The 23,066-nt window shown below is 39.1% G+C and overlaps 1 protein-coding gene across 2 annotated transcripts in view; it reads left to right on the top strand.

Annotated features, from left to right (window-relative positions):
* The window catches only part of Col12a1 (collagen type XII alpha 1 chain), a 118,309-nt gene that overhangs the window by 94,001 nt on the left and 1,242 nt on the right, over positions 1 to 23,066 (top strand). For both annotated transcript variants that reach the window (XM_052715123.1, XM_052715131.1), the window contains 14 exons: positions 2,119 to 2,268; positions 4,441 to 4,518; positions 6,136 to 6,222; positions 7,904 to 7,957; positions 8,623 to 8,718; positions 9,500 to 9,553; positions 10,029 to 10,082; positions 13,109 to 13,162; positions 14,497 to 14,568; positions 17,642 to 17,677; positions 17,782 to 17,848; positions 18,615 to 18,803; positions 19,724 to 19,792; positions 21,001 to 21,171. In XM_052715123.1, coding sequence (XP_052571083.1) covers positions 2,119 to 2,268; positions 4,441 to 4,518; positions 6,136 to 6,222; positions 7,904 to 7,957; positions 8,623 to 8,718; positions 9,500 to 9,553; positions 10,029 to 10,082; positions 13,109 to 13,162; positions 14,497 to 14,568; positions 17,642 to 17,677; positions 17,782 to 17,848; positions 18,615 to 18,803; positions 19,724 to 19,792; positions 21,001 to 21,171 — 1,231 coding nt within the window. The remainder of the gene's footprint in view (positions 1 to 2,118; positions 2,269 to 4,440; positions 4,519 to 6,135; positions 6,223 to 7,903; positions 7,958 to 8,622; positions 8,719 to 9,499; positions 9,554 to 10,028; positions 10,083 to 13,108; positions 13,163 to 14,496; positions 14,569 to 17,641; positions 17,678 to 17,781; positions 17,849 to 18,614; positions 18,804 to 19,723; positions 19,793 to 21,000; positions 21,172 to 23,066) is intronic.

Genomic DNA, 23,066 nt, shown 5'->3' with positions numbered 1-23,066 from the left:
TTCAAAGAGAAACTTCTCTGATTGAGAGCAGTCTTTGTTTGGGACGTGCTGGGCCAGACCATGAATAACTTTCTTTTCCTTATACTCTACCATTTTAAAGTTCTTTACTTTTGTAGTGTTTTCTTTTTCATTCTCAACACCATTCTTATTTTATTTTAGTTTTATGTGTATGAGTGTTTGCCAGTGTGTATGTGCACTACATTCATGGATGGTGCCCAGTGAGGCCAGAAGAGAATATCTGATTCTATTGAACTAGAACTTCAGGTGCTTGTTAGCCACCATCTGGGTGCCAGGAACTGAACTCAGGTCCTTTGAAAAAGCAGCCAGTGTTCTTAACCATTGAGCCATCTCTCCAGTAAATCTCCCAGTTAAGTAACTTTTACCCATAAGGCACTGTGGCTGCCTGACATAAAACTTTTATGAATTTTTTCTTTGACTATTTCCTATATTATAGATTGAATTTGGGTTACTGTCACTTCTCACCCTCTTTTGCCCTCCCCCCCACTCCCATCAGTGCCCCTGCTCTTTACAAGTCCCTTTCTCACACTCATATCTTTGTGTTTTGTCTTGAGACCATTTAAGTTAAACCATTGCATGGATGGAGAGGACTTACAGGACCAGAGCCTACCCTGCTTCATAGTTATTAGCTATCTGTGTGACAGTGAATTTCAAACTATCCACTGGGACCTGGAGGACCCAGTTGTAGTGTACATTGAAGACAATGACTGCCTCCCTCCCCAATCTACTAGTTGCGAATAACTATTAAGCAGGCTCTGGTCCCATGAGTCCTCCCCATCCATGCTTGATTGATGACAGACCGAAACTTCTTCAGGCCCAATGCAGGCAATTGTAATCCTGAATTCTTGGGCCAGTGATCTACAGATGAAGAGTCCATGTTGAAATGTAATTATGCATAACTTTATAATGCAGCAAAAAGAGTGAATAAATTATAGCAAAATGTGTTCTTAAGATGTGTTGGTTTATGGTTCACAGTGAAAGATCAGTATATTTTGAATGATATAAATTAAAATGGTTTTGATTTTGAAATGACCCTTGTGAATGTATGTTTCTGTCATGGTTCATTTAAGGGCACAGAAAAAATTTAAATTTTTGTTAGATACTAAATATCCCAGAAATGCTTATGTGATGTTTTTGAGTTCAATATTAGTTGACTATCTCACAGATGTTTAAACTCTATTTTTAGTAAGCTATGAACCACTTGTATATAAAAACATGTAATTCCTATTTATCATAGATGTTATGAGCCAGTGCTTTGGTGGTGACTCCTTGAAAGAAAAATATTTAGTTTTAAAATAAAGCTTGAGAAAAATTTCTTATTCAACCTGCTTCAGAGCAGTTAAAACCATTTCTGTTCTTTTTATCCTTCTGTCAAACTTTTCACAGTAATCACCTGATTCTTGCCTAAGTATTTGTGCTGAGACAGTGGAATCCATGAGCATAACTGTGAAGCCAACAGCTACATGCAGCCATTCTCTTCCTAGCTTCAATACAAATGCTTCGCTAATTTTCTGTACCAATAAACTTCCTGATGTCCCTGTTCTTCAACAGCAGATGCAGAATAATCAACATGCACTTCTTTCCTTAAATGAATCTTGAGTTCTCTTAATTTCCAGGTTTGACTCTAGATAATGTGCCAACTCTTCCTATGTTAGAGAGCTGTGAGATAAACAGCTTATTTGTGAATGGGAAGGGTGAACAAATCAGGACTGACATCAATGGGCAATATCTACAGCTCATTTGTGCTGAGTGAAGTATATTAGTGGTTTATTAAACCCATATTTAAATATTTTTTACAGTTTACAAAGTTCTTTCATGCACTACATCCTCTCTGGTTGTCTCAAAGAGACCACATAATGGGATATTATGAAATTATGCCCATGTACATAGATGATAGATTCTGAAATTAAGTGAGTGACTAGTACCACTTCATAGGACATCATCTGAAACTTGGGTTCTTGGATTTTTTTTAACCCAAGACTCTTGTCTTGGGATGAAATGGTTTGAGAAACAATTTATAAAGAATGTAATATAAAGTATGCAAAAGTCAGCTTATTTTTTTGAGAGAAATTTTATAATGGAAATTAATTATCTTTTTAGGTCCATATTGTAGTAACCTCAAAAAGTGTTAAGATTTATATTGACTGCTATGAAATTGTAGAAAAAGACATTAAGGAAGCTGGAAATATCACAACTGATGGCTATGAAATTCTTGGAAAACTTCTTAAAGGAGAGAGAAAATCAGTGACAGTAAGTAATGTATTTTGATGTTTTTGATATTTAGTGCCTTATAGTAAATAAGATTGAAATAGTGTTTTCTAAATCTCTCAGCAAATTTTATCTATCTATCTATCTATCTATCTATCTATCTATCTATCTATATCTATTTCCCTCAGTGAGTTTTAAACTGTCATATTTATTAGTCAGTTTGAAGGTGTGGGAAAAATTATAGTCAGAGAACTTGCTACCAAGAAAACACTATAATGTACTTTTTTACTACTGAAGTCAAAATAAGGTCTCCAGGCACCAAGAAACAACATGTAATCTCTTAAAACAAGGTCATGCTGGAAAGAAACAAGGCAAATTACTGCTTACATATCCAGCGAGGTCACAATAGTTCATTTTTTCAAAATAATTGTTAGCCTGAATTTGTGCAACTGGGACATGAAGGCTCTGTGATCGTTAGCTGTGCCTGTCACTCACAGAGAGATCTGTCTTAGAAGGATTGCCATGGCAGTGCAGCCAACTGCCACCAGATCTCAAGTTTCATTGCCTTGGGTTTAGGGAAAGCACGTACACTCTATTCACAATGTGATTCAGAAGTGGAGACTTAAGTCTCAAGCTTTCACTATGCCTGACTCATTAGACATACTAAATGTCAACCAATAAACATTGTCTTAGAAGCTAACAGTTTTGGCTTCTGTTATTATTATTTTTGAATATCATTATTTTAGTTTCTTTCTGTAGACAAGATGTTCTTTTAGATTCAAAAGGGATTTTTTTGGCTATAATAGGGGAACAATTAGTTTGAATTTAATAGAATCATGATAAACCCAACATTTTAATGATATTGGCTTTGATATTTAAATAAAGTTATCATCAGATATTTTTGTTCATGTCCCTCCCCCTTCTTTTGGAGACCTACTGAGTTTAACCAAGATTGGCTGTGTGACCATAGGTTTGGAACTATCCATTAGTATCCTGTGGATTCATCAGTGGTTATATAACTGAAGGTGATGTCTTCCTTTTCCCCAGAATTTATCAGTGGCTAATAGCTAATGGGGAGAAGTGGAGCCATGTGAACCCCTTGCTGATCCCTAATTGAGAGTTGACAGGGCCAGTCTTGTGCAAGCAACCACAGCTACTATGCAATGACTTCATTGGCTGTGTAATGCTCAGATGACAGCATTTCATAGCTCATTGCCCTGTCTTCTAGACAGCATTTCTACTCGCTACTCTGTAATTCTCCTGGGCCATGGAGGGGTATAAGAGGGAGAAATAGAGTGTGGCATAAATGTCCTGCTCAAGACTGAGCACTCACCATCATGGATTCTCAGCACCTTCAGCAGCTCTGCATCCACTGCCATTCATTGCAAAGAGAAACTTCTCTGATTAAGGCTGGGGATCCCATTTGTCCATAAATATTTAGATGGCAGATTAGTACCCCGGCAATTTAAAAACTATGAACTCCTCAGTCAAAGGTATTTTGACTGGGTTTACAGTTTGACTTCCCTCTAGTGGAGCAGACCTCAGATCCTATCAGAGAGCAGTTGGTTACTTGCTTGGCGGGTTTGGTAATTGTAGTTGCGGAGTTGATAGCTGGGTGAGACGTCAACATCTTTTCTCCTCCAGTCCCCTATATGGTACCTTCTGGCTGCAGACAGGAAACGATCACCACATTTTTAAAAGAATGGCTGTGTCTGGACAGCCTTTGTCTTTTTGTCTATACAGTTCTATCTTAAATTCTAGAAAGCCAAAAGGCACGTGCTTCACTGAAATAGTTCAACTGAGGGCTGTAAAAATTATTAGTCTATTTCTAGACAATAATTTCTAATGCAAATGTCATCAACTATAGAATAAGGCGAAAATTTCTTTAATGTTACTTTTCTACAAAGACATATCTTTAAAGATTGATTTAAACTTGTGTAGTAGTCAAATGAATTGAAACACAGGAATGAAATGTCCTTAAATACCTCACTCAAGCATATCTTTTCAGCAAGTGGATCAGAAATAGGGTCTGGGCAGATGCAGTTTTTGTTACTGTGCCTTTTCGCTACACATTTTCATGCTTCTCCTTACCACACAAGCCTAACAGTGCTCTCAGGAGTCAGCTCTAGAGAGAATCTGCCTGAAATTGGCAAGAATAAAATGTTTAAAATGTCTTCCTGCCTGCTTAGCTGATGTGGCTTTGGTTGTTTGCAGTTCCAAATCCAGAGCTTTGACATTGTCTGCAGCCCGGTGTGGACCAGTAGAGACAGATGCTGTGATATTCCCTCTAGGGTGAGTAAGTGCTGTCATTACTTGTCCCCCGAGAAGGAACCTTGTGATGCAAATGGTCTGGGAGAGGAAATCACACTCAGCAGCTGCAGCTCTAGATAGGAGCCCAGGGATGTGGAATGTGTGCGTGCTTTTCAGCTAGCACTGCCCTGGCTCATGTGACCCTTTGCTCGAAGGCTAGGCATGCACAAGACCATATCTGGAAATTCTTTCAACAACAGCCAGGAAGGTCATATTGAGCCAGTGTGTTTGATAAACCTACTTACCGCAGACCTCCTACTGCGTAACAGCCTTTTACTGAATAAGCTATCACTTTTCTGGATTACTAAGGATCTTTTGATGGAAAGGATACATACATACATACATACATACATACATACATGTGTGTGTCTGTGTTATGTATAGGTGGTGGTAATAGTTATAAAGTTCAACGTTGGTGATATAAGACTTTTGGCAGGCACAGCTGCATACATCTGCTAGATAAATGATGGTATTAAATACGTAGTGAAAATTTATTATAATCATCAATCCCTCAACATGCTAGGGTTGCAGCAGTAAAAAGTGAGTGTCTGTGAAAGGCAATGAGAGAAATTAACAAATAGATATATTGGTTCTCCCTGATTCTGGGCTTCTTATCTGTGGATTCAACCAAATACAGACTGGAAATATCAAAAAGACTATATCTATTGAACTTATAAACATGTTTTTGCTCTAATGCTTTCCTAACAGATATTTACCAACCTCACACAGACATTTTTCTTGCCATTATTTCCTAAGTAGCATTAGGTAACAGCTATCCATAGCACTTATGCTGTACTAAGTAATCTAGACATGATCTGAAGTATGCAGGGGGGTATACTTAGGCTACATGCACAAACTGCAGCATTTTAGATGAGGGATTTTAGTATCCTTGGGTTTCAGTCTTTCCAGGAGGTCCTGGAATAAATACCCCCAGATACCTAGGGATTATCTGTGTGTTATGCTGCACAGTGGGGATCCTAGGATGAAAACCAAGTCAAGCTGAAGGGAGGGGGAGTGATGGCAGGTGCTATCAGCTTTTGGTCATGAGAAAGTTCAGCAGAGATCCCAGTGAAGTGAGGGAGCAAACTATGTGGATGGCATAGGAAGACACTCCAGCTCTAAGGCCCATAGGGTGCTCCAATTATCTGAGAAACATGACATGGATGGGCAGTGCTGGACCACTGTGAAAGTGAGGTAGGAAAGTGGTACACATGGGATGCACATGCTGGTTTACAGAATAGGGAGAGTCTTGGAGACCACGGAAAGAAAGGGCTTTGCATTTCTTTTCTGAATAAAATAGGAGTTGATGTTTAAGATATATAGCATTTCTACAATAGAGATTAAAGAAAATTGGGCTAAATTACCAGTTGTCCTACTAATCTTGTCAACATTACTTTGTTGTGTGTGATATGCTCAAGTAAAGCACAAAGGATCTGAGAAAGTTCCAATGTTAAACCATTTATAAGTGGTGATAAAAATAGCAATTATTTCTTCCAGTTGGGAAACAGACTCTCATGTATGTAAATAGGGCTAGTAGATGGGATGTCAACTTCTACTCCTCACTATGTTTATATGCAAATAACTTTTTCAAAATTTCAGAGAGATGAAGCAAAATGCCCTGCTCTTCCAAATGCTTGCACATGTACACAGGACAGCGTTGGACCTCCAGGCCCTCCAGGCCCCGCAGTAAGGAGACCAAAATAGTTACTTATCATTATTGCTTAGCTTTGAAATTTTTTTGGAGGAAGATCTTTGGAATGATCACCCATTTGTCAGTATGGAAGCCATAAAATGCTTTTTATCCGTTTGTGCTTTCAGTGATAGAATATGCTAAACTTCCAGCCATCTTTATAACAGATTTTGAGATCTGAAATGAAGTAAATCAATAGGAAAATTTTGGAGCTGTCAAGATGAGTCAGTGGCTAACTGTGCTTACTACCAAACCTAATGACCCGTGTTTTATCCCTGGGACCCACAAGGTGGAATAAAAGAACCAACTCCTGCAAGGTGTCCTCTGGCTTTCACTCAGAGGAATACATACATAGTATGCCATGGAATACATACATAAATGTAGTAAGAATTCTTTTTAAAAAAGAGGATAATTTGGTCCTAGTACTTGGCCCATTTCTCTAGCCACCCAGGGATAACGACATTGGCACTCTTTAAGACTTTTCTCTTAAAAACACAAGTTTGGGTTTCCATCTGCAAATGGAAATATTTCAAGAGTTTGGAAATGTCTTACATTTCCTGAAAGTTTCTTGTATGAATGCAATTGAGCCATGGTTTGGAAAGCTGGTCAAGATCAACTAACTTAGAACCTAGAACATATGCACCTGACATAGACACACCAATGAACATAACACATGAAGACTCAACTCAAATATGTGGTCACAGTCTAAGTGCTGGGAGAAAGTACTAGAGTTTGGAATAACTTGAGTGGAGAGACTATGATCAGATACTATGCAACGGGGATGGGAGACTAAGAAAATTCAAAGTGAAACATTGAAGACCGCAGTTATGGTCAAGCACACTGATCAGTCAGTGCGTAACTCCTCAATTTGGGGGTTGATTCGTAATACCTGACTTCAGCTCCATTGAAGAATAGAAGTCATTGCTCTAACCTCATTGGCTTTTTAAGACAATAGGTTATTGATACAGGAGCAACTCAAAGATACCGAGAAGACCCATCCTTGTGATACTGGGGTTCTAGCAAATAATTTACTTTAGGTTAATTACAAAGCAACTTTTAATAGATTCAAATGTCACTGGAATTAGTATCATGAATCTGATGTGTACCTGGCATATGTCTTGGATCTGATAGACACTTCTCAGGTCTTTTTTTTCCCTCCAGTTTTGAGGTACCATTTTCTGAAGTCACTATCATATTTATTTTGGCTTTGTTTGTTGGTCTTTGAATTCTTGTTTCTTAAGTGCATGCTTTGAGATCCAGAGAGATTTGGATATTTTCCTTGGAGAATATAATTTTTTGGTTACTTTTCTTCAAGAATATAATTTATATAATTCTCAAATCCATTTTTCTTTTTATTCAAGTGCTGTAAAGTATATCAAGAAGAAACAAAGAATGCACAAAAATTTGAAATTCTACTTTCCTGTGTGTTTGTATGATACAAATTTATTTCTTAGCCATGCTGGAGCTCAAACCAGGGCTTTGCACATGCTAGGCAAGTGATTGGCCACAGAGCTGCATACCAGCTATGACATGACAGTTTTACTTCAATATTTTGCAAATAGCAATGGAAGTATTGACTGTTTAGGGACTGCATTCCTTCTTGAAACACTATTTTTATATGTCAATTTCTATTTTCCTTATGCTCACACCAAACTGTGTTCTTTCTTCGTGTTTTAGGGAGGACCTGGTGCAAAAGGTCCCAGAGGTGAAAGAGGAATCAATGGGGCAGTTGTAAGTATATTTTAACACTCCAAATAGTTGTCAGTATGTTGAAGTCTAGTTGTTTGAATTTCCTTGGAGGTGGTATTTGACCTTAGTTTAGTGTACCTCAGGTTATATCACCATCCTTGACTTAATGAGCAAGTATTATAGATTAAATCTAACGAAATTTGAACTTTGAGCTATTGGGAATCTATGAATGCAGCACATATAATAATAATGTTTTTCACTTTAAAAGTCTACTTTTTTTTTTTTTTTTTTTTTTTGGTTTTTCGAGACAGGGTTTCTCTGTGTAGCTTTGCGCCTTTCCTGGAACTCACTTGGTAGTCCAGGCTGGCCTCGAACTCACAGAGATCCGCTTGGCTCTGCCTCCCGAGTGCTGGGATTAAAGGCGTGCGCCACCACCGCCCGGCTAAAAGTCTACTTTTAATAGGACTTTTATTGAAACCTAAGTGTTCTTGTGAATTCAGTTCACATCCCACCTTTTAAATGTGTAGTAAAGAGAGTGAAAGAATGGTATCAACACAGTTTGATACAAGTATATATTTCCAAAATGTTTATGAAGACTAGGTGATGATGCTTTCAGGCTATGAAGAGAAGCTTCTGAATGTTCTCACTGAGGGTATTACATCACCCCCTCCCCTTTCTCCTCCTTTTCTTTTACTCCTACATTTTAGGGGCCTCCAGGTCCCCGTGGAGATACAGGCCCTCCAGGTCCTCAGGGTCCTCCAGGCCCCCAGGGACCCAATGGACTCTCCATTCCAGGAGAACAGGTAAGCGTAAAGGCTTTCTGTAGTAAATGAAAATGTTACGTTAACAATGTGTTTAAATGGAATATTCTCCTCCACTCCTTACCTGTTTTGTTGTCTCTCCCCTCAGCTATTTTTGGTAGCAGGATTTGAACTTAGAGCCTCATAGATGCTATGCAAGCTCTCTACCATTGATCTATATCCCTAGCCCTTTGTAAACTTCTTATTTTGAGATGGGGTCTTGAGTTCACCCTGTGGCCAGTGCAGGACATTGATTCTCCTGCCTCAGTCTTTTGGTTAGCTGGGATGAAAGCCCTGAGCCACTAGGACTGGGTTATCTGCAATATTTTCTATGTGGTTCTAAATTCAAATGTTTTCCAGGAGAATGCAAGGCTAGTTACTCAGATGCTTTCCTCTGATGAATGCTATTTTAGATATGTAAATGGATACACAATAAATAACTGTAGAAAAATTGTTCTACTTATTTTCTCTCTCAAAAACTTCCTAAATGTAGTGCATATATTACTTGTATTAAACTATATTCTTTCAAAGTAGATATAACTATATAAGAGTATCATAATATTAAGTAGAAATTACAGGATGGCATTTTCTGGAGAAAGTGAATGTTAATAATAATAATAATAATAATAAATCTGGCTTATTCATCTCCCTTCAAAACAGACCTATGTGCTTATCTCTGAACCTTTGCACTGTGCTTATGAAGTGATTAAAGTGCATAAGTGACTCATTTCTTCCTTTTAAACTTAATCTCCATTGAGAACCATCCTCTTGATGCTCACTCTAGGGTCGCCAGGGAATGAAAGGTGATGCAGGAGAGCCAGGGCTTCCCGGCCGGACAGTGAGTTCTCGAAATTACTTTTTTTTTTAACCTGTCATGTACTGTTTGAAAAGTTGTCTTTGAGTTTTGCAAAATTGTTTGTTTTCTAAAGCAAAGACAGAGAGGCTGTGGAGTTTGGTGGGTGGGGAGGAGATGGGAGGAGCTGGAGGAAGGGAAAAGCATGGTCAGAATTTATTATATGAAAAAAGAATTTTAATTAAAAAAGTGAGAAAGATGAGGTAGTGAAGGGTAGGCATGCTTCACTGGACCTGGATTTCTCACTCTATTCTTAGTGTTCAAGTGTATACTGTTTAATTCTGATATTGCCTTGATGACTGATGTCTATATGCCTGGTACTGTGTTTGGCCATGGTCTTCTGTTTCTTTCCAGAGCTCCCAAACTTTGTTTTTTGAAAACGTTTTAGAGAATGCTAACAATCACTTTCTACACAAACAGTGTTTCACTGCATGCTAATTGTTTGCTTCCTTTTGTGCAGGGAACACCAGGATTACCTGGTCCACCAGGACCAATGGGACCACCAGGAGACAGAGTAAGTTTGGGGCCACACATATGTATTAATTACAGAATCCCCACAGTCCTGTTTGTACGGTTGGAGATGTGGAGTTCACATATCTTGTGGAAGGCTTCTAACTGGTGTCAGTGGATCATCCAACATCAGAACCATCTTGAGTTCCTTTAAACAAATTGATGGGACTTTGAGGGAAGATTTTGAAATTTTAATTTTGGGAATTTTAAAGTTGTATTAGATTAAGAACGCAGTAAATAGTTTTTAACTGTTAGAGAAACATCCAAGAGACTTAGGAATCATTTTAGATCCTAAAATTAAAATCTTTATCATGAGATAGATTTTATGTAACTTGGAGAGTAGCCTTAACTTTCACAGCATTGTCTTTGAAGTCCCGAGGAACTCTCTGTACCTTTAGAAGACAAGTGTCTCTTCTGAGGTTGATGCTAGTGTAAAGAGCTGGTATTTAGTTGGGAATTTCTCTATTTGTGGCAGCCTTCAAATTTGCCCTTGACTCAAGGTAATAGCAAAGTAGGAAAGCCATTTCACTCTGGGACAAGTTAATTGGTAACCAAATGAACATGACATTTATGCTTCATTCACCAATGCTATGGAAACATTTGTTTCAATAAGAGACCAAAAATGCTTTAGTAAGAGAAATTTAGAGATGTTAGATTGCTCAAAGCCCATAAATCTCACAGCCTTTCAGCATTTTATGGCTTAAACAGCAGTGTGAGGGTTGTCTGCGCTCTATCAGTCAGGCTAAACTGCGACTATCCGCCTTCTCTGGAGGGGTTAGTGCTGTACTTGCTGTCAGTAACCACGTGATTTACTAACCTTAATATCTGTAAGTAATGGATGGCAAGGAGGTGTCACTCAGTGGGAGCAATGGTTCACCAAGATAACTCAAAATAGCACATGGTATGCTCCCGAGCACCGTTTCCCTGCTTCCTTTTACATTTAGAAGAAAAAGAAGAGTCAAAGCACAAGCCCTAGACTCTGATAAGGAATTTGGAGACTGTACTGATGTACTTCTTTAGCCTCTTTGAAGACTGACACTTTGGGCAGTATTGTAAAAATTTTATTTTATGATGAAGAACAACAGTTAGAATACAAAGGTAATACCTTAGTGGCCCCCCCAAACAAAACAAAACAACAACAAACTGAATATGGCCACTGAGAAAATGACAGTGGGCTGAACTGCTGCTGAGGGCTGGCTGTACACACCACAGCCTACTCCAGTGTGTGCTTCCAATGGAGATGGTGGGGGTCCTGAGGGTGACTTCCCAGCAACAGGCAATCAGGCAGTCACTACTGTCGTCACTGCGCCCAGAAGCATGAGGGGCTGGGAGGACCTATGCATTTCCTTTCTGAAACTCTAATCCGTGGCCAACATTGTGGTGAGGGAGAAGGACGAAACTATTTTAGACAGTGAGAGAGACTGTTGGTTTTTGGGGATCTTGGCTGACAAAATAAGAAAGTAACAGGAATTCAGAGATGGAAGTAGGAGGAGAGTAAAGCCAAGGATTGAGGTTCTGCAGGAATAGCAGGGCATGCGACTGCCGTGGATGATTTTGAAAGGAGAAACAGCAGAAGAACCCCAGGGACATGTATCTAATCTCCATATTTGTAGAAAGGTGATCGCTAGTCTCTTCTAACACTGTTTCTCGGGAGACCATAACAGCTGCAGGCTTGTAACAAGAAGTGAAACTAAAAGTTGAAGCATGGTGGTCTGCAGGTGGCCCAAGACAGCCCCTTTAAGGGCTATCAGACGAAATCCCCCTCATCCCAATTTAGATATGTCCCTTCAAAGTCCCAAGCACCACTAGATTATTAAAAATATGACACTCACTAAAAGTTGAGAAAGAGCGTACTAGGCAGCAGTTGGCTATGTTTAGATGGAAGAAATGCCATTCCGACCGTCTCAGCAAAGCTACTGGAACATTTTTGTTTCTTAAGTGGCTCTCAGAAGTAATGTTGGTTTTGTATCAGATGGGACTCAGAGTCTGGTTTGTGTTAAGCAGACCTAGCTCCTTCAGAAAGCAGCCCGAAAGTTTATCCCTTTAAGTTTCTGGAAAGATTTTTTTTTTTTTTTTGATAGGGAGAATTTCTAAAATTCCCTTAAATGAAACCCTTTAAGTTTCTGCTATTGTGAAATCAGTAGACTAAGAAATATGGATACTGAATGATTATGGACAAAATAATCATTCTTTCATGTTTGATTTCTCAAAACCAGGCTGGCCCAGAACTCACAGCAATTCTCCCGTCTCAGCCTCCCCAATGTTGGCATTACAGGCATGGAGCCACCATGCCTGGTACTGATCATTCTTATTCTCTTCAGAAAATGGGACAAAAATCACTTCTGACAGAGGAACACAGCAAACATAAACAGAAAACTGACTCAGAAGTCCTCGGCTGGGTTTCAGAGATCTGTTCTTGGGAATGAAAGCTAAGTAGGTAGCAGGGTGACTCACTCCAGGCAGAGGTCACTTGGCACTGTACCGAGTGAAGGAACTCATCAGTGTGGACACAGGAGCCAAAGGGCAGCCCTGCAGGGAGGTGCACCCTGCCTTTTCCCTGATGCTCGCACTGACACAGCTTGGCTCTGCTGATGAGGAGAGAGTTTACTGCTGGTTGTGAGAATGGAAAACTTCCTTTCCTTTTAGGGTGCAGGGCAGTTAATACAGTTTTGCCCTTTTCAGAGAGCAGCTGTCGAGCAGACAGAGTTGATCACTCTTTGCCCTTCTTTACACTCTTACAGAAGTCAAAACCAGAATCTGCCTTCCTTGAAAAGGATAAGTTTGGCATTTAAAATAGCTTTACTTGTAACTCCACAAATGAATGAGTGCAGGGACTAATTACTCAGTAAAAGTGTAATGTAAATTGAAATAAGTCGTTTTGATATGTTGGTCTTCATATTGAATGAGCACCTACCAAACACCAAATTGTACTCAGTCCTCTGTATCACCCTTAATGATCTACTTGCATCATTTCACTTGTTCATGTTCATTTCCTTTCTAATCTGTAATTGTGATTTCATTCTTATGTAGGGTTTCACTGGAAAAGATGGCGCAATGGGACCGAGAGGCCCACCCGGGCCACCGGTAAGAGCTGAGTTGGTTACACTGCCTCCACCTGGTCTCCAGTCTCCTATCTCTTTGTTCCTGTTTTGCTAGTGAGAAAACCTGATTTGAATTACCCTCCATCTGTGCTGTGGGGTATATTGTTATATGAGCTATTTGGGTTTGTTTTTATAAATCAAAATGTGCTAGAGAAAACAGATACATCAAAATACAGATGCTTAATCAAGTTACGGTTGAGAAAATCTCAGACTGACTTGGCCACTAGCTGGTTAGTCTCATGATTTTCCTCTTTATTGAGTAGTTATTTTCAGGACCTCAGTGGTTACCTCCTGAATCTGGAGCTTCTGACATTTAAACGTTAAGAACATTATTAATGAGCGACCATCAATCATTCCAGGGAAGTAGGTTTTATCTGCACCTTAAACAAAGGGTCCTCTTATGACTTGTGGAGAAGATACTGAAGATAAGAGATTCTGAGACTTCTTAGAGTAGAACTGCCCATAGGTGAGGTCACAGTGAGATAGAGACAGTGGCTGTGCCCCTGTCTGGATGGCAGGATTCAGAGATTCTGAAACATATGTTTAAATGATTTTACTATTTATCTTTAATACATATGTTTTCAGGTTTAAATATTAAGCCTAAGTATTTACTGCAGAGCTCATTTTTTTTTTACATAAATTCCACAGAGAACTATTTTATAAAATCTTATGATTCTGTTTAACGGAAATGGTAGGCTTTAGAACATGATGTATTGGATATTATATTATAAATAGCCCAATAGATAGATGGCGGAAATGCCTGAAAGTTGACTTAAAAGCGACAGGGAGAAATTCTTGTGGTTTTGCTGGGTTGAAGAGTGCTGATAGGATGGAGAGACTTGGAGCCTGGGGAATGTCCCTGAGGAAGAAGTGACTTCTAGACTCCTCTACAGATGCCAGAAGTGTGGCTAAACTGTGATAAACCCAGCCACCTTTTTAATTCCTCTCTGGCCAAAGTTTCCATTCCCATCTTTTGGAGCTTTTATTTTGATTTTTTTTGTTTCAAAAATAAACTAAAACTTTAGGAGTTTCCTTCTGTAAAGATGCTTTGTAACAGATTTACTAAGATTGTAGTCTAGAAATTATGAAGCTGGTTATATGTGTGCGTGTATTTTTCCATTGGTCTCAAGGTATAGTTCAGACTAAATTTCCAGGATTTCCTCCTCGTGTTACCTTAAAATGTGGCTGTCCTCTTCCTTAATGTGGAATGGTAGTCTGCTTCTTTTACAAGGTTTAAACCTGGCTGCAGTTCTTTAGTTACTGTGGCTAGGATTTTTTCCTCGTCATAACATTTCCTTTCTTGGTCTGTGATTCTAGGGAACCCCAGGTTCTCCAGGAGTTACAGGGCCCAGTGGGAAACCAGGAAAACCTGGAGACCATGGCAGACCAGTAAGTAGATGCCTTGCATGCCAACTGACTTCCATTCTCTTGTGGACACAGATAATGAGAACTCTAAGGCTTGGCCATATTTAGGTTATCTCAGGCATAAATGTGTTTGGAGCCTCTGCTGAAATAATGATAAACCCATGGATTTGCCTTGGGAATAGTTCTAAAGGCTTTTTTCCCCTGCTGGGTTGCTATAATATCCTGGGATGAAAATTGTGGTCATTGGGTTTCTTTAAAAGGAGGAAGGGATTATGAGCCAAGACACATATTTCTGCACTGTATAAACACTCAGAGCTTCAGAGCTGGGTCAGCAAAATCATTCTTTTTATTTATAAATGGTATGCTGTTTAAGACATAAAAATACATGATGAGAGTGCAGGGTGCCTTACCTCCTCAGTTTATGAGTGTTAACTCTTTGGCAGACAGTACTACAGAGCTGCACCATTTGCTTCTTGCTCCGTAGCTAAGGATGCTGGAGCATCAGACCAATTAAAAATATTTATTGAGGCCTGAGGAGGTGGCTTAGTGGGTAAAAATGGTAGCCATGCAAACATGAGGATCTAAGTTTGTACCTCCAGAACACTTATAAAATCTGGACATGTAGTATGAGTATCTGCTATCCCAGCGTTCCTACAGAGAAATGGGAAGAAGAAACGGGAGAATCCCTGAAAGCTCTTAGGCAAGATATCTGGCATCCACAGTAGAAAAACAACAAAGAGACATTGTCTCAAATAATGTGGAAGTTGACAATGACCACCCAAGGCTGTCCTCAGACCTCCACATGTGTGCCATGGCACATCTATACCTACAGATGTATACTCAAATGCCCTCACCACATGTGTGCATGTGCAAACAAAATTACCTACTAGGCTGATGGTGTAGCTCAGTGGTGGAGTGCAAGGCCATGGGGTCAACACTTAGCACAAACAAATTAATAAGAAGCCAAACTTAAGTTGGCTATTTTACTTTTTCCAGTGTGGTCCTTTCTCAATTTATATCTGATTTAGCTCTCTCTCACTCCTATGTTTAGTTAGAAATAAAAATTGCAATAACATTACACCTATTATGTGCTTTCAAATTACTACCTTCCAACTAAATTTCTAAAGTTATTAAGTTTCTAAAATATCCACAAGTATTTGAAATGACTATTGGGCTTCATGCCCTTCGTGCTTAATTTTGCATTAGTATGAGGCAAGGGCATTGCTAACCTGTGCAAGCAGAGGCTCAACAATTTCTATTGCTTTTGCTTGAGATGTGATTGCTAGTAACTGGTAGTAAAGATGCTTCTACGAGATCACAGACAAGATGACAGGGAAGATATTCCCATGAACTCCTAACAATATGATTGTCTAAACAAGACTGCATAATGACAACACTAGTTTACATGTTAACATGTGTGGGAGAGATATCACAAGGCCTCACCCCTAGATGAAGAATTAAAGGCAGTTAATGGCTGCTGGGAAAGGAAAACATAGTGTTTTGCTTTTTTTTCTTTTTCTTTTTCTTTTCTTTTCTTTTTAATTTTTTTTAAGAGATGAGACCTTGATAGGTTATCCAATCACAAGTGGTCATCCCTAAACATATGCACATATGAGAAACACTAAATTCACTCAGTAGAGTGTGTGTGTGTGTGTGTGTGTGTGTGTGTGTGTGTGTGTGTGTGTGTGTGTAACAGTAATAATTGAGAGGAGTTGTGGGGAGCTGGAAGGGTAGTTATGATATACATGGTATGTGATACTCGTGTATTAATTTCTCAAAAAATTTAAACAAGCAATTTATAGTAGGAATAAATTGAAAAAGTAAATCAGAAACATTTCTAAAGAGCAAGAAATAAAAAATAATGCAGTTTTCACATCTCCATACTTAATATTAGTATTCCATAAAAATATAATATTTTTGATAATGAGAAAGCCAAGCACAAGTTTTGCTTACAATCATTATAATTCACTATGCATTTATTTGGACCTCATGTCTCAAAGCAAAGAAGTGAGACAATCTAATTTTTCTTTAAAAACACCATTCTGGCATCTGTATTGAGAATAGGCTATTAAGGTAAAAGCAGAAATTAGAGAGGTCAGTTAAGAGGATATTGGAATAGTTACACTAAGCCTTGGTTTGAACTACAGTGATTTCCATGGGAACAGGACAAGTTGGTTTGGCTGGAATAGTATCCTAACATCAGATTTGTTAATGACTTGGATGTTCCTTCTGTAATGGCAGCTGGCTGTTTGAAAAGATACTACTGAAAGATAGGAAGTTCCTGCCCTTGAAGTAACTCTTTTGGACAGGAAGGGGCTTCTGATTGAATATGATAAAGATTATGTGGTTGTTTGGATGTGAGACAAATAAAGAAGAACATCTGTTTTCTTTTCTACCCTGCACAAAGACTAACTGGAGGTAGAATGAGCTACATACTCATCGAGGGAGCTGACAGGAAGCCCGCTAGTTCTTACTGGAAGTGAATGGATGTCAAGCTTTTGGGGATCCCACAATGAATAGTTGAGCTGAGTAACCATGGTAACTTAAAGTGTGATAGGTCAAGTGCAATTTGAGTTCAAGTGTACATAATTCAGTTGCAAGCCTACATGGTAAATGATACACGTATTTTATAATTGTTGTTTTAAAATTCACACCTGAACAAGGCTTTGGAAGGTACCTATTTGGTGGGGGATGAGATTATTTTTACAGAAAAGAAAAATGTTAGTGGCATGACTTTAAGTATGATGTGTCATTTTGCTGGTTTATCAGATGATAGATGCTGCCCTCTGTATTGTCATTCCTGTCCATGCATCATTTTGTACCAGTGGCTCTCAACCTTCCTAATGCTGTGACCCTTTAATACAGTTCCTCATGTTGTGGTGATCCCCAACCATGAAATTATTTTTGTTGCTGCTTCCTAACTGTAACTTTGATACTGCTATGAGTCATAATGTAAATATCTGTGTTTTCTGATGTTCCTAGGTGACCCCTGGGCAAAAGTCATTTGACTCCCACAGGGGTCATGACCCACAGGTTGAGAACTGCTGTTTTAGACTATATCTTCCTGTTTCTAAAGTATGAAATTCTTGTGTTTCAGGGTCAATCTGGGTTAAAAGGAGAAAAAGGTGATAGGGTATGTATTTCTTAAAATTTGGCTTATTTTTATTTCAAGAGTTAAGTGTTGACATCTGAAATTATAGAAATAATATTTTAATTTTTTAAAATTCAATTAACCAGGGAGACATTGCTTCCCAGAACATGATGCGAGCAGTTGCAAGACAAGTCTGCGAACAACTAATAAGTGGTAATTCATTGTTTATCATCTGAGTCTGTGAACAACTATTAAGTGGTAATCCATTGTTTACCATTTGAATGACTTTTAAATTTTAATTCTGGGACAAATACAGAACTTGAGTCACAGAGCTCATCAGAGATGTTTCAAACTTATATAGCTCCGTGCCTGAAGATGGAGTGCAGGCTAACTTTGAATTTAAGGCTCCCCCTCTGAAGTTTAGTTTGTGCTTCTCACAGCATGATCCTGAGGAACACATCTCCTAAAATTGCTTAATTTGCTTGTTAGAAATGAGAGTTCCTTGACCACATTCTAAACTCAGTGTATTATTGTGCTTGGAAATGAGGCCAAAAAATAATATATTTTTCAATATACACTTAAAAAGTTCTCATTTGTGCTAAAACTTGGGTATCATTGCCTTGGGTACCTAGAAAAAACGACATACTGTCCTAATTTCAAAAGGGTTCTCTTTTGAGTGACATCATTCAGCCCACTGAAAGGCTATGTGTTCCAGAGCCACACCACACTTTGATAACTCTTATATTCACAATAAAACTTATGGTTTGAATTGAGCATTTTGTGGAAATGGCCATTGATCAAGGGTCATTTTGTATTGGGTGGCTGATGTACCTCATTTTTATTGTTTGTACTAATTAGAACACTTCCTGGAGATAAGGAAGGAGATGGATCTCCTTAGATGCTAAGGGAAAGCCACTTCCCAGTCTCGCCCCCCCGCCCCCTTCCTGGGTTTCTTTCTAACAAGGTTTTCTATTTACAGGCCAGATGAGCAGATTCAATCAGATGCTGAATCAGATTCCAAATGATTACCACTCAAGTCGCAACCAGCCTGGCCCACCAGGGCCCCCAGGACCCCCTGGCAGTGCTGGAGCCAGAGGAGAACCAGGGCCTGGGGGGCGACCAGGATTCCCTGGCACACCAGGGATGCAGGGACCCCCTGGTGAACGAGGTGGGCCTTTCTGGCTTTACACAGAGATAAAGGAAGAGCTTGCATGTGCCAGAATTGGGGCAGGTTGAAAGCATTTGGAAGGCGGAATTTGGCAAACAACTTCAGTGTTATTTAGACAGTCCAGACGAGCTGGAAAGGGAGCCACCTTTCCCTTTAGTAATTTGCAGGTCACAGGTCTGTAACCTGGTGATGGGGATGTGAGAAAACAGATGCTGTTTTCAGTAGATCTTAGTAGAGCTGTTTCAATCCATTCGTTTCTCTTGTGGCTCTAATGGGAAGCAGTGTCTTGGCAAAAGGAATTAGGCATCACTGTGTTGTGACTATGGCAAGAGCTGAGCAGCAACCGAGGACATCTAAGCAGCCTGATGGTTTTAGGTCCAAATTCTTTCTGCTCCTCCATTCAAGGCCTGGCACTGGTTCTAGGATATTTGTTTGACTTTAATTTCATGGTAGATAAATGAAATTGAAAGGGAGTGGGGGCAGAAAAATGGGATTTTTCTGCTTCCAGATGTTTTGGGACAGTGAATACTAGTTTAAGAGTTCTATAACCCTACTATCTGATGGTGTCAATGGTGTACACACACAGCTCATGAAGTCTACCTGAAGGGCCTGCTCTAAGATCTCTGTTTTTAATTACTATTTGACAATATATTAGGCATATTTGTATCCTTCAAATAATTCCCCTCTGACTTTCAGCCAGATTTGTTTCTTGGCCATGAATCTGGAATTACACAAATGTCTAGAAAGAATTTGGCTTAAGGAGTGAACTTCTGGGAAAAATTAGGTTCTGTTTTCACTAAGGAAATGAGTTACTTGAGTTATTATTATTTAAGATGAAAAATCATGTTTCCAGATAAAATTTTCCCATGCTTTTCTTTTCTTTCTTTCTTTCTTTTTTTTTTTTTTTTGGCTTCTTGTAGGTTTGCCTGGAGAGAAAGGTGAAAGGGGTATTGGGTCTCCAGGACCCCGAGGGCCGCCTGGACCCTCAGGTAGGTTGGTTAACACATCAGATCGGTAAAGCCTGTAAAGTGTGGGAGGCAACTTCATAGCATCAGCTCCTTCCAATATGGCGGTCTGTCGGCGAAAAGTTCAGGTTGGATGTTCTCTTTGTTGAAGAGCACGCTCTATCAGGCGTTTGCTCACAACCTCAGTATAGGAAGGCCTGAATGTCACTGACATAAAGAAGGACTCTTTTTGTAGGGACTTTCCATGCGGTGTTTGTTGTTGTAGTTGTTTTGTTTTTGTTTGCTTTATACCCTCCAAGTACTGTTTTTCCTAGTATTCTTCAATATGGAGTTATTAGAGTGAGAAAAATGAAAAGACTTGACACACATTTTCATTTACAACATTTCCTCAGCATGTTTCAAGAAAACAATAGCTGTTTAATTGTTTTATGCATCATTGACTAAGTTGAAAATGAATTTTTTTCGTTTATTTAAAGATTAAAAAAATCCTCTGTCTAAATCTCTCTCTCTCTCTCTCTCTCTCTCTCTCTCTCTCTCTCTCTCTCTCTCTCTTTCTCTTTGCATGTCTGTCTAAATATCTATGTATTTATCATCTATTGATTTGTGTGTGTTACATGTGTGTTTATTCCATGGTGTACATGTGGATGCCAGAGGACAACTTGTAGGAGACCCACAATATGGGTCCTGAGGATTGAACTCTGGTCTTTAGGCTTGGCAGCAAGCACTTTTACTTATCAAGCCATTTTGCTGCCCCACAGTTTTCTTCTCTTTATGTGGTTTCTAGATTTTTGCACCAAGGCCATCTCTGTGGTTAAATCTCTGTTAATCATAACTAAGTAACACTTAATCCAGAAAGTGTTATTTGCTTCGTGTAAACTGGAGATGTGGACCAGATACTCACCTGGCTATCTGATGCAGCCGTTCTAGGCATCCTTGTCCCTGTATGAATGGGAGCAAACAAGAGAATTCACAGATAATTTTAGCTTGGCTTAATTCTTGCTAAATCAGTTTTCCTTAAATGAAATTGCTACATTAGTGAATTGCTGGCATTAATTCATCACAAGAAAGTTCTTTGGTTCACACTGGGAATTTCTGATGGAATTATTTTTTTTATCTTGCACTAGTGAATGGTGGTCTAATGTCAAGTTAGTGGAGATGTCACTTGAATATGGGAGACTGCCTCAGGTGTTCTTGACAAGAAGGGAAACATATTTGTTTTAACTTTACACTAGGTCCACAAGGAGAATCCAGAACGGGTCCACCAGGGTCTACAGGCTCAAGAGGCCCTCCTGGTCCCCCTGGTCGTCCTGGAAACTCAGGTATCCGAGGACCCCCAGGTCCTCCTGGATATTGTGATTCATCCCAGTGTGCCAGCATCCCGTACAATGGGCAAGGCTATCCAGGTATGTTGTTGCCATCATAAGGACCCCAATTCCTCAGAAACAGAGCCAGAGGACTGAAGGAAGGTAGAGTTAAGGATTTTGTGGAGATGCCAACTTTTTTTCAGTTCTGTATTTTGAGCTTTGCTGTCTTCTAAAGCACAAAACACCTTTCACTCCTTAGGATTTTAAGTAACCATTTTCCCTTCCTGCATTTCTGGATTTATTAAACCACATCATAAACTTCTCCACAGCTCTCCTGGGAGTTAAATGAATGCTACCAATTCATGAGTTTTTTTTTCTCTAAAGGAATAGAGAGATAAATAAAAAAGAAATACAGTTATAGAATGCTGAAAATATATACAGAAAGTGTTTGGGGAATCTGATTTACATGTGATAGCACAGTACAGACAACTGAAATAATTCACTCTCTGTGCCAGCCATGGAACTGATGCTTATCAAATCTGGAACTTAATATTTTTGTAGGGTTGTTAATGAAATTCTAGTGTTCCCCAGTTGTAGACAGCAGAAGTCTCTTGTGCCTGACATTGGGGGAGGTGAGGTTTGGGAGGTATGTTGGTCTGGAGAGAAGACTGTCATGTTGTGGTCAATGGTGACTTTTCATTAGTGCATCCTCATGCATCTTGCAAGTTTAAAAATGATACTGCTGTTTGAAATGGTTTGCTACTAGCAAATAGTGCATGAGTAGTTGAATATCTAAATATCTATATATCTATATATTTATGTGCATAATTTTATATGATCAAAAGTAATAATGAATCCAATGCATACTCCCATGCAACCCATTCCTAAGATTATAATTTAGTTCTTTGTAAAACAAATTTAAATTATTACTGTCTTATGACATATGTGAATTGAAAATATATGGATATATATATATATACTTTAACATTTACATAGATGGATGTGTATATATATATTTTTTTTTGCGTAGTAATTCAACTTTTAAAAACTATCATCTTTGACCTGTTTCAGGTTCCGGCTAACAAATTTTCTAAGTCTCCAGTGCTGCTTACAGTTTGAATACATGAAAATCCTGTTTCTGAGATGTTTGCGCACGTGCTTATTAGAAAATGAGTCTGTATGGAAATCTCACCACAGATATGGTTAACGAACTGGGTCGGCATCATACAGGAGGGTGGAGACTCGATACTAACTTGAATGATACAAAAGCAGTGGTGTCAGCCCGATGCTTTTCAGCAGTAATGTAGAAAACCATCTTTTAAAAAGTTCAAACACAGCCACGAGGAGCCTTGGCTGTGAAGGATGTGCCTAATAAGCTACTAACCAGCAGAGATACGCCATGTTACAAAAGACAATTAACCTGGTTGAAGAGAAATGTCCTATGTAAATAATAAACTAATTGTGGCTTGTACATGACCTGGATGTGATCCTATCCACTAAAATTTTGTAACAACTCAACAGCCTGCTTATGCTCCAAAGCCTGCTGGCCGCTTGCTCTCTGCAGTAGTAACAGCGAATGGATTTGCTCCCCTCTTGCTTGTTAGCAGCGTGTCTGAGTTCAGCGCATGCGTGAGTTCTCGGTATTCCGTGTGTATACTCAGTTTTTTTTTTTTTTTTTTTTTTTTTTTTAACTGCAATTTTTCAAACCGAAGTTTAAAATCACCATTCCTTCCTGTTTGGACGTAGTCACAGGTGTTCCTCACCCACTAGCTGTAACTCTGTGTGAGACACAGCCGCGGGAGACAGTGGACTGTGTATGACCTGGTGATAGGTCTTACGACCCGAGTTCAGTTTCCAGGCACCAATATTCTTCATGTCCTCAGCTCTCCGAGTTGTCCTTTGACGTGAGGAGTTTGAAGTCATGAACAGTTATTTAGGGAAATCCTCCCTATGTACCATGTTTACAGTTCTATGGCCCAATTGCTGATCCTTCC

This window comes from Peromyscus californicus, unplaced genomic scaffold (genome assembly GCF_007827085.1).
Source record: "Peromyscus californicus insignis strain IS unplaced genomic scaffold, ASM782708v3 Scaffold_11__1_contigs__length_118956290, whole genome shotgun sequence".
NCBI classification, from domain to species: domain Eukaryota; kingdom Metazoa; phylum Chordata; class Mammalia; order Rodentia; family Cricetidae; genus Peromyscus; species Peromyscus californicus.
Note: the sequence above shows the minus strand (reverse complement) of the source record. Positions and strands in the feature narration are given on the sequence as shown.